At 32.5% G+C, this 12,303-nt stretch overlaps 2 protein-coding genes and 1 long non-coding RNA gene across 5 annotated transcripts; all 3 read right to left on the bottom strand.

The window, feature by feature from the left end:
* Positions 1 to 239: 239 nt before the first annotated feature.
* LOC116025191 lies at positions 240 to 3,218 on the bottom strand. Of its 3 annotated transcripts, XR_004099609.1 has the most exons (8): positions 3,029 to 3,218; positions 2,568 to 2,677; positions 2,297 to 2,468; positions 1,627 to 1,934; positions 1,259 to 1,511; positions 1,051 to 1,160; positions 584 to 955; positions 240 to 452 (listed from the first exon to the last, which is right to left on the bottom strand). It is a non-coding gene; the product is annotated as an uncharacterized LOC116025191 (long non-coding RNA). The 3 variants fall into 3 exon arrangements; XR_004099608.1 differs by lacking the exon at positions 3,029 to 3,218 and having other exon boundaries at positions 2,568 to 2,812; XR_004099610.1 differs by lacking the exon at positions 3,029 to 3,218 and having other exon boundaries at positions 1,051 to 1,119; positions 2,568 to 2,812.
* On the bottom strand, positions 3,219 to 6,454 carry LOC116024407 (TMV resistance protein N-like). The gene is made up of 4 exons (XM_031265299.1): positions 5,405 to 6,454; positions 4,997 to 5,272; positions 3,735 to 4,892; positions 3,219 to 3,629 (listed from the first exon to the last, which is right to left on the bottom strand). The coding sequence occupies exons 1-4, from the start codon at positions 6,452 to 6,454 to the stop codon at positions 3,219 to 3,221; spliced, it is 2,895 nt and encodes a 964-aa protein (XP_031121159.1).
* Positions 6,455 to 6,781: 327 nt separating this feature from the next.
* Positions 6,782 to 7,521, bottom strand: LOC116025184 (TMV resistance protein N-like). Its single transcript, XM_031266328.1, has one exon. It carries the CDS (start codon positions 7,454 to 7,456, stop codon positions 6,965 to 6,967), a length of 492 nt encoding a protein of 163 aa, XP_031122188.1. The 5' UTR covers positions 7,457 to 7,521; the 3' UTR covers positions 6,782 to 6,964.
* Positions 7,522 to 12,303: the final 4,782 nt, after the last annotated feature.

The raw sequence follows: 12,303 nt of genomic DNA, 5'->3' as shown, positions 1-12,303 counted from the left end.
AAATATCCGTTAAATCAGGACCAAATTGGTAATTTTGCTATAGTCAAGGGACCAAATTGGTAATTAATTTTTGGGATAAAATACAAATAAGTCATCGTACTATTTGGAAACAAGCAATTAAGCCATCCAACTCAAATAACCCCAAATAAACCATTGAAGTCAAAAAAATAAAGCAATTGAGCGACTAAAACCCGAAAAAAAAAAANAGTGGAAATGAATCAGATGAGGAACACTTTGGGTAAAATCATAACAAATGGCAAGCAAAATAATTAAGCTTAAATGCAAGGTTAAAATATTAAAGCACTTGTATATCAACCTGCATGTCTAGTTGTCTACCATCAACCACATCTCTGTTCTAAGTATTTGAAATGGACAAAGTAGGTGTAGAGGATGGAAATGTGCATCCGCTCTCACCATCTTCTTATTCTTCTGAATTGTTGATTCTTCAATTCCTGCATTCACAACATTATATTGCTAAATGAAATCATTTTGGACCCTCCAATTTCATAACATTAAGCTATACTAGCTAGTAGCTACACATCATAGCCCAACAAAAATACTTCAAAGGAAAAACGTAACTCACAAATACATGTTATGTGTCTTCTCCTACTCCAGCCGTCCTACTCTTAATTATACACTTTTGTGCATACGTACACCTTCAATCATTGTTGAGACCTCAAAATCAATTCTTTTATCTTGTATAGAGGGTCCACCTTGCTTTGTTCCTTGACTTTCAGCACACTAGTTTGGTATACCTTCTATTTTTCCAATTAATGAAACAATTTTTTACAAAGAGATGATCCAAACTAAGAGGAAGTTATAGTAGTGCTCTTAGATTTTGCCAATCATTTAATATATATGAGACTTCTCAAATTATAAAGATGGCAAAGGCGGAAGGGTAAGCTTTGAAGATACCAACTTTTCCCGATGTTACCTTCACTCACAACATGCATGCCTGCATTATATATTAATGCATTCCATATAAGAGTTAATTTTTTTTTTTTAAATACAACTGACCCTATTACATTGCAATTTGTAAGCTCAGCTAACCTTTTGCAGGTGGGATAATACAACTTTTCCCGTCTTTTCAAGCTTGAGCCAGTCCGTCACACAATCTTCCTAGTGTGATTTATCCAAAAAAGAGCAACTCTTGTGATTAACTAGAAGAGGTCAATAACAAGAGAAAAATCACACTCAATCAAAAGATACATTAGAAAATATCTGCATGATCAATATATTAACAACATTCAATTCTTACCAAACTTTTTATTTTTAAGTTGGTTCATCTTGCTGAAACCCCCTTTTGGATGGAAAGAAACGCACTTCCCCATCTTTGTTTCTGTGTATGTCAAATAGACTATGTACCTCTATAGGATTGAATTCTGCATACATCTCTAATACTTCTTCAACTATTCTTGGGAACTCAAAGTGAATTCTTTTAAACTCACTTAACCTCAAACCACTGCAATTTTCACCATCCATCTTCTTATTCTTCTTATTGTTGATTCTCCCTGTATTCACAACATTGCTAAATTAAATCATTTTGTACCCTCCAATTCCATAACATTAAGCTATACTACCTACACATCATAACCCAATAAAAATACTTAAAAGGAAAAACTTAACTCAGAAATGCAACTTGCTTGTTGTGTCTTCTCCTACTCCAACCATCCTGCTCTTATACACTTGTTGTGCATACTATACGTACACCTCCAGTCATTCTTGAATTGAGACCTCAAAATCAATTCTTTTACCCTGTACATAGGAGTCCACCTTGCTTTGTTCCTTGACTTTCAGCACACTGGATGGCTCATGTACTTCTTATATGTGACTCTTTACATCCTGTACCTACAATTCTAACTTGAGGCTTTTTGGTACAATTATTGATCTCCAATCCCTTTTGTTTCCACTATCCAATTGACTCAATCTACATCCTGTATGTACAAGTCTGGCTTAAATATGTATAGTATTTTATATGGTTGTTATATGCACTACTACATAAACATCTTTTAACGTCGGTTATTTTGCGGTGTAGTTCTCGCCGAAGTTATGTCATTTAAAAAAATTAAAATACGTTGTATCTTTTTTAAAAAATAGAGATACAAGGTCGATTTTTTTAAAAGAACCTCATGATGTATCTCTTTCTCTTAAAAAAAAAAAAGATTCATATGTGAAACAGAGGTTTAAACCAAATATTAAAAACAAAAAACAAAAAAACAAAGATTCATATTGTACATGTGCAACAAAAGAGAACAGACAAATCTCTGAAAATATTAGATATATTTTATGGTCTTACCAACCGGGGTTGAACATAAGAATGCTGAAATCTGTCAAGTGGGAGACACTTGGGCATAGATTGAGCATGCTGGAAATTAAATATATTAAATGATCACTTCTTGAAGAGTAATTGCAGAAACTCAAAATGTGGACTGCTAGCTATCTCCAATTATTACTGTCAAAAGAATATCCTGCAAACAAGAGAGTACTCTTATCAAATTCTGATGAATAACCCAACTAAAAGAATACTAATGGAAAATCAATCCAGTTGAATACAAATCACATCTTACCCCTTAGCTTTTTCACCGAGCAGCACCGTCGTCTGGATCACATCCCATATACATATAGGTCTGACTTGCGACTTTTTGGTTCAATTCTTGATCTTCCTTTTGTTTCCATCCTCCATTTGTATAAAAATCACTCTTAATTGCTTTGATCAAATTAAATTGTACATGTCCACACACACAAAAGCAAATAAAAGCTCTTTGAACCTAATCACTAAATTTTAAACATAAAACTATGATGTAAAATAGGATGAAATACGAAAGTAAGTGAAGTCATCTTTTTAATTAGTTAATTACGCTTTAATCAAAATAAATAAAATATTTTAAAATTTTGATAATTCAAATACTACAGTAAGTTCATTCATAAATTAGAAATAATAAATAAATATTAAAATGGCATTTAATAAACAAGAAAAGATGTAGATGTTAAAGAGGTGTTGTGAAGTGTGAAGGGCGGATATACTTACAAGTTACAATAATAATAATCCTTTTTGCAGCAAATTAAAAGCTGAAGATTATAACCGCCTCGGCCTGATAGATCTGCCGCCTCTGCCTATCTGCACCTTCCTTTGCCCATCTTGTCCCAGGGTCATAACAGAAGGAATCAATCCCCTTATGGATTGGAAAAAAACGCCTCTGCCTGATACTTGTGCCGCCTCAACCTATCTGCACCTTCCTTTTCCTCTTCCTCTCTCCATCTTCTTCCTTATAGGAAGGAATGCATCCCCTCGTGGATGGAAAGACACGCACTTCCCCTTCTCTGTTTCTATGTATTTCAGCTAAACAATATATCTTCTGCAAAGGATGGAGTTCTACATACACCTCCAGTACTTCTCCCATCATTGTTGGAACCTCAAAATGATGAATATATATGATCTGACTGTGCTCCTTTAGAATCCAAGCACCACTGCTTTTGCTTCTCACGCTCAAAGTACAACCATCAATTACATAATTATCAATTAAATCATCATCGCGTTCACAGAATGAAATCATTGAAGGAAAATCGCAGAATATCTCTCCTTCGTCCACTCGAATCGCAATCTGGACACTATCACCTTTAGAAGGTGCCTACATTATAGAATACATACATACAATATAACAATTAATAATACCATCACTATTACCATCTATTCTAATATAATATCAGAGATGAAGGGAACAGATATAACTAACCTTGAACCACTTTTCAATCGGAGGAATCCTCAAACTACTGCAATTTGCTATCCCAAGACCACATAAGGATGAAATACCCTCCAAGCCTGAAAGCTTAACCAATCTTTTGCAGTTCTGAATATATAGCCATCGAAGTCTTTTCAAGTTGGATAGATCTGCTATTTTTTCTAATGAGACACAATTTATTGTATAGAGTTCTATCAAATTAGGAGGAAGTTGTGGAAGTGATCTAAGATTCTGCCAATTGTTCAGGTTGAGACATATCAAATTGGAATATTGATGGCATGGTAAACTTTGAAGATAATATCTTCCCATTAAATCTCTTTCTTTAAATGATGACAGACTCCTATGAGCAATTGGAAGATCTTCATCTTGCAAATAGTTGTCAGGAATACTCAAAGCATTGCAATTCCTTATGCAAAGCATTGATAAGGATGAAAGAGTCTCCATGTTTGGAAGCTCAACCAAACTTTCACAGTTTTCAAGATCCAACCAGTAAAGTTTCTTCAAGTTTGATACAACTGTTATTTTTTTCAATGAGACACAATTAATTGCAGAGAGTACCTCCAAACTAGAAGGAAGTTCTACAAGTTCTTTAAGATTTTGCAAATCGTCCAAGCGGAGACATTTCAAGTTTGAAAGATGACAAAGGCGGAAGAGTAAGCTTTGAAGATAACTTCTTCCTGATAAATTTAAAGATTCCAATGAGGTCAAATTCCCAATAACTTCCCAGGAGCACAAATTTGCACCATCACCTGATTTCTCAGTGCACTGATGCAGATCCAGTTCCCTTAGATTTCTCAAACATCCCAAAGAAAATGGTATATGTGAGATGGCAGTTCCACCAGCAAATAAATCTCTTAGTTGCTCTAACTTTCCCAAGTCAACTGGAAGCTCCCCCAGTTTGTAGCAATCATATAACTTCAAAACTTCAAGTGATTTTAACTTGCAAATGTTACTTGGAAGAACCTCGAGTTTCTGGCAAAATGTGAAATCTAACTCAACAAGTTTCTCCAAACGTTCAATTGATGGGTGCACCCTGACCAAATTCCAACAACCCACAAAGGACACTTTTTGAAGAGTACGTGCCCCAATGAAGTTTGGTGTTTTCTCAAGATTACAATAATCAAACTTTAAGATCTTCAAGCATCTAAAATGCTGTTGAAAAAAAGTAGAAAAAGGTTTAATCAATTTCTATTTTTCTTGTCAAAGTTCTTAATTAAGAAATATGCAATGTTGAAAGAAACATTAGACATACTAACCTGCATATTGCATTGGAATTCTTTGATATTGCTACCTTCCATGTCTAACTCAACAAGTTTCTCACAGCGAATATTAAATGGCATGCAACTCAAATGGCAATTGTATAATCTAAACAACCTAATCTCATTGGATAAATATTCAAAAGATCCGCTGAGACACACACCATTCAATATGAGTATCCGTAAATTTTTCATCCCTTCTAATGCTTCCGTACTGAAAGGCCCATCCTTTAACATCTTAGAATTTACAATCATCCCTTGAATTGCATCCGTGCCCTATATAAAAAAAACATTTATATAACAATATTTTAGATTTAAGATATTTTGAAATCTTTGATTTTAATAAAGTTAAGTATGGAATGCAAATGAATAAACTAGAATAACTAAAATACAAAGGAAATGTTATACCTTGTTCCCGTGAAGAACATCAAAGACTTCCTTTGGGTCAATCAATCTACTTCGCTTGCCCGGCTCTTGTGGAGATTCTTTTCGAACAACTTCTCTTCCCATATCTCGTACTAAATCATGCATCTGAAGCCTTTCAAACTTTCCAAATCTATCTATTGTCAACAAGCATCTTTCAATCAAAATTCTGATTCCACTTTTAGCATAAAAACCACAAGCTTCCAATATCATAGAAGTGTCATTTTTGTTGTGCCCAATAAAAAAACAAGAAATATCAAGAAAGATATTTCGAGTATCATCATCAAGTGAATCATAGCTTATTTTAAGAATTTTTTGAACATCATCATGAGGTATCCCTCTTAATTTTTCCGCATCATCACTCCATTCTTGCACTGATTTGCCACGCATATGAGAACCTATAATTTGAAGTGCTAATGGAAGTCCACCAGTATAACTTGCTATCCTTTTGGATAGTTCAATATACTCCTCTAATGGTATAGGAACACCAAAAGCATGCCAACTCAAGAGTTGGAAGGATTCATCAGGGCTTAACGTTTCTACCATGTATTTCTCGTGTGCTTCCATGTCACTCAACAATTGAACATCTCTAGTTGTTATTATAATTGTGCTCCTTGGACCAAACCAATTCCGTTGTCCGGCTAATGATTCTAGTTGACTAGTATCGTCTATGTCATCAAGAACAATAAGAACACTTTTTGATCGTAGTCTTTCTTTAATCAAACTTATCCCTTCATCAACATTATCTATTTCAAGTTTCTTTCTGTTGAGTGTTTTGCAAAGAAGTTTCTCTTGTAAACGAACTAAACCATTGTGACCCTCCGCAACCTTTGATCTAATGTTTGCAACAAAACAACAACCTTCAAATCGTTGAAAACTCAAGTTGTAAATAGCTTTAGCAAGGGTTGTTTTTCCGACACCACCCATGCCAAAAATTCCAAACATCTTGGTGTCATCATTTCTTTGAGTTTGCAATAAATGAAGTATATCTTTGACACGAGAGTCAATTCCAACAGGATACTTTGCAACATTCATGTATATACGATTCACCTCTCGCAGTACCTCTTCAGTAATTTTTTTGATGAACTTTGATTCATACCTATCACATTTTTCAATGAATATAATGTCAATCTAAATCATTAAAGAAAATATAGGTGGAAAACATAAAACTAAGAAATTAAATAGAGCACATGTTACAGTAGACGAAATATGTATATTTAGTTTCTCATGATTCAATTGTTTGAGGTAAACAACTGTTGGAATATTTTTATCAACGGATATAATCAATCCATAATTATAACTTCTAAAAGGAATTAATATTAATGACAAATAAATCGAAATGCACAGTGCAGAATCTTCTTGTTTTACCAAAAATATTACTCCATCCGTAAAGATCAGATGCATGTACAGATGCTAGAACGCAATTATATTATTAATTAGCAAAACTAACATTATTAATATTATTGGCAATATGAGTTTGTGAGCCAAATTGTAACAAATATATCATACTATTACATTAAAAAAAATCAAAAATTGAAAAAAGGATCACCCGTTTGTCATCATTTTCAAATCCCATCCGGACAAATCAGCAACAGTAGTGAGGGCAACTTTCCACTCATCAATTTTTCGATCATCAAATTGTTGTCGATGTTGAGTCAATGCCTTACCAAATTCGCCTGTTTGTTTACGAACTTCTGAAGGATCAACATTGTAGAATATAGGCAGAACCATCTGCTGATAATTTTTCTTACAGTCTAGAATCTTCACCAGTTCATCAAGGCACCATGTGGATTGGGCATAAGTTTTGGAAAACACGATGATGGATATCTTGGACCCCTCGATAGCCTTCAATAGCTCATCAGAGATGTTCTCACCTTTTCGGATTTCTTCATTGTCCCGAAAGATGTTAACTCCAGCCCGACGTAAATCTTCATAAAGATGATCAGTAAAAGATTTTCGTGTCTCTCCTCTAAAACTCAAGAAAACATCATACACCCAAGTAATAGTAGATGAAGATGAAGAAGAAGAAGAAGCCATATTTGAAATTGAGAACACTATCTTCTATCTTGATTTGCTAGTTTCTAAAGATTTAAAGAGCTTGATAAATGCGTGTGTAGACAGACGATACCGTAATGGAAATTTCCTTTCGCCCACTGCAACACTCAATGGAAATTTCTCAGACAATCCAACCCAAGATTGCTATATGTGTACTTCCATATATTTGATTGACTTGCTCTTCTTAAGGCCCTCCCCAATAATTAGTTTTTACACGAAATTTTAAGAGAAGAAGATGATGTGGAGGAAAGATAAGGAGGAAAGAGAAGAAAAAAATGTCTCCCGCAAGCAATGGGATTTTGTCAGTTTGTGGGGTCCGCAGAGAAGACAAAACAGACCAAATTAGCGCGTAGCTTTCATGTTGCGTTGTTTTCAATTTGCGTTGCTTTCAAATTTCCCTGAGCGCGTGAGTGTTTCTGGCTTTTTTTGTTTTTAATGTTTTTGTTTTCTTTTAGTTTTTCTTTTTATTTTTTTTCTCTTTCTCTTTCATCTTCTCTTTCTTAATTATACCTGTAAAATCTCTTCAAAAATCTCATACTATTGTGGATGGCCTTAGAGAATCCAACGTAAGCAAAATAAAAAATAAAAATATTATATCCTCAGCCCAGCCAATTGATATAAATATCACAATAATTTAATTTTAAAATTATTATAGTTGATGTTGCTTAGCAGTTAAATGAAATTTCATTTATTAAATTATTATATAGATATTTTTTCGTTGATGTAAACGTTTTATGTTATGAATTATTATATAGATATAAACTAGTGTGTAACCTGCATAAGCTGATAAGCTAATAAGTATATTGTTTTATTTAATTAACCAGTACCCCCCAGCACGGAATGGATTTGTTATAATTGCATTGAGGGCTGTATTTTATACAAAAGAAAATAGGCGCCTATAGATTATTAGAAAATTAAATTTGCTCACCATTAAATTTTAAATGAATTTGATTAAATGTTGAAGAACCAAAAGTTATTTGGAATACTAACTCATTTTTTAAATAAAAAAAACATAAAACAATAAGTATTTAGACGATTCTCATAGAATTATTCGTAACTTAAATACACAATTATGACTGCATCTCCTATTTGTAATATTAAATCTTATATATTAATTGCATATATATTATTTGGTTTGCTAACCACTACAAAATTTTTGAGAAATAATAAAATAAAATAAGTACATAATAATTAACACATTAATTGGAGTAAATCAATAATTTAAAACAACAAATAAATCAAAATTTCTATATACTAAAATGTAAAGGTTATTATAAATAATTTAAATTTGAGTTGTATTACCATATTTAACAATATTACGTAAACCTTAATAGTATAAGAATGTTTTGGAGGTAATTAAAATGGAGGATTTGTTTTTATTAATAGTATAGATTGCGTTGCAGGGAATTATATGTACTGTATTATTACGATTAGTAATTTTAATATAGAATTGTATTACGAATAGGAGTGTAAAAAACAATATATTTTATTACAAATTTTATTACCACATTTTAATTTGCAATTGCAGTACAAATAGATATTGTATTTCCATATTTAACAATATTACGTAAACCTTAATAGTATAGGAGTGTTTTGGACGAGAATTAAAATATATGATTTTGTTTTTATTAATGGTATAGATTGCGTTGAATGGAATTACATGTACTGTATTATTGCGATTGGTAATTTTAATCTAAATTGTATTACGAAAAAATGAGTAAAAAACAATATATTTTATTACGAATTCTATTACCATATTTTAATTTACAATTGCAGTGAGAATAGTAATTGGATTAACATATTTAACAGTATTACGTAAACCTTAGTATTACATTTTCATTTTGAGCCGACCTATCTCACGAACAAGGATCCGTGAGATGATCTCACACAAGTTTTTGCCATTTAAAAAAAAATAAAAAACAAACTCTTATAATTATGAATTGTTGGAAAAATAGCATAAAATGACATTTTAAGTGACTATTTTGTGGTACAAATATATATGAGGTCCACTCCCGATTTGGGTCGGATCAAAGTGGATTCGGGTTCTTTATAGTGAGACGAAGAGGTTGATATATTGTACGCTCAAAACGAATAATAGGTGAATGAGAAATTGGTTCTCAAAGTAGACTCATTTGAGTGGGAAAAATGGAGGAAAAAACTTTAAAGTAGCTTTTGTCTCGCATTGATTTGGAAAGTGAGTTTGCACCACTATTTATTATACAAGAGTCTTTCTAAGGTTTATTGAATTGTATAGCATAGAGACTCTCTTCCTCGCATAGATTTGCGAATCAAATCCTAAAATGAACCCAAAAAAGCTTGGCTCGTGTGCTTATTATTTTTTGAGAAATATTATTTTGTTATTTTTTGAGAAATATTATTTTCGTAGTAATATTTCATAACAGGTGTAAATTTATGAAATTTGTTGACGTATTCAATCTGTTTAGATAAAATCACAAAACTATAGTAAAGAAAATTCTGACCAATTGACCTTTCGACATGCACAACAATCCAATTGAAGCCACAAGAGGCTGGCTATACAAATTATTTATATTAAAAAATTAAAATTAAACACTTATAAGTAGTTATAACTATGAATGATTTTATCAAATTTGTTGACTTATTCAATCAGTTAAAGAAATTTAATGATATATATGTATAAAAGGAATCTTCAAAAAAAAATATGTATAAAAGAAAATAAATAATTGGTGGCTAATTAATTAGTGGAGAAAGAAAACAATAATTAGGATGTGTAATTAGAGGATAATTGATTACATATTAGTAGAAGGAAATTATATATGTATATGGATTAACGAAGTAAACCCCAACAAAGGACCACAACTGGCTTAAACCCAAGGGCTTGAGGTTCGAACCCATGACCTCTTGACTGCAGGTGTAACTCTCTTACCACTTGGGCCGCCCTAACGGGCATAGTAGCTTAATAATAATTATAGGTGTTAGTAATATAGTATAAATAGGTCAATTGTATGTGAATTATGAGAACCATAGAGAAATATAATATTCTTGTTCATATTCTTTTTTATTATTCTTCTTGGAGTTCTCACACACTCGAAGTGTGCCTTTAGAATTTGCCGTGACTCAAATACGATTAGGAGACGGAAGTCTGAAAAAAAAAAAAAAAAGTCACAGAACTATTACAAGACAATGCAAGTCATAGAATCATCCCAAATCCGTGATCACACTCAAAAATATATTGAATCATTTTTTATTAGTCCATGGTAAGCTATGGTGGCCCGCTACAGATACAATCGTTATACCCTGCACCACGGTGCACATAGCAATGTGCACCACGCACGTAAAACGACATCGTTTCGGTGTTAGTAGACGCGGACGCGAATAACTCAAGGAATCCATTATCTATAATACACATAATCATTATCTATAATACACAGAACGTTTGCCTAGAATACACAGAATGTTTGCCCAGAATACACAAAATATTGACACAAAATACACAGATGTTAGTGGACGCGAATGACTCCAGGGAATTCATTATCTATAATACACATAATCATTATATAGAATACACAGAAGGTTTGCCTAGAATACACAGAATGTTTGCCCATAATACACAGAACCCATCCTCCTAACATTCGAATGCACAAACACATCACAACTTGTGTTAATAACATGAATACACATAATATTTATACAAAATACACAGAACTCATCCTCCTAAACATTCGAATGCACAAACGCATCACAACATGTGTTACTAACATGAAATCACAACATGTGTTACTAACATGAATGCACATAACGGTTGCTTATAATACACAGAACGGTTGCCTAGAATACACAGAATGATTGCCTGGAATACACAAAATATTAACATAAATACAGAGACCGACCGAAACGGGAAACGTGATTTCCAAAAAAAATGGACGATTAGTTTACAGTGCTCAAAACGACGTCGTTTAGGTACGTGGTGCACATTGCTATGTGCACCGTGGTGCACAGTATAATTTGCCCTACAGATATGATTCTACTTTGTCTTTCTTTTTTTTTTTTTAATATTACTAACTCTATGACAATGCAGTATATGTTCATAATTACTTTCTCAATCTATTGAAGGTTGGGTTTGATGCCACTGGACCACAAGGTCCTTGGCTATTTTATCTCTCTTTACACCTTGAGGTTAATGTGTTTTTTGAAAGGAAACAATCAATTAGGATGTGTAATTAGAGGATAATTGATTACATATTAGTAAAATAAAATTATGTATATTCTAATAACTCATTACATACCTTGTTTTAGTAGCTTAATTATTATAGATGTTAGTAATATAGTATAAATAGGTCAATTGTACGTGAATTACCATAACCACAAAGAAATATAATATTCTTGTTCATGTTCTTCGTTATTATTCTTATATTCTTTTGGAAAAAAGTGTCAAATAGGCCACTGAACTTATCACTTTCGTGCAATTGTGTCATTGAACTTAAAAAGTGTGCAATTTAACCATCAAACAAGCAAAATTTGTGCAATTGGACCATTTTTACAAAAATTTTCTGGTAAAATCCAATTATATTACTAACATATATGTATTAAGAGTATCATTTTCTTCTACCATACTAGGTAATTGCAGAAATTTTGCTTGTTTGATGGTTGAATTGCACACTTTTTAAGTTCAATGGTCCAATTGCACAAAAGCGATAAAGTCAATGGCTTATTTGACACTTTTTTCTATTCTTCTTTTTAAAAGTCCCCAACCATGCTCGAAGTATGAAATTAAAATTTGTTATGACTCAAATAAGATTATAAGTCAGAAGTCAGAAGCGTGCTCAAAAGATTTCGTATTCGTTACGATC

This window comes from Ipomoea triloba, chromosome 7, assembly GCF_003576645.1.
Source record: "Ipomoea triloba cultivar NCNSP0323 chromosome 7, ASM357664v1".
NCBI lineage: Eukaryota > Viridiplantae > Streptophyta > Magnoliopsida > Solanales > Convolvulaceae > Ipomoea > Ipomoea triloba.
Note: the sequence above shows the minus strand (reverse complement) of the source record. Positions and strands in the feature narration are given on the sequence as shown.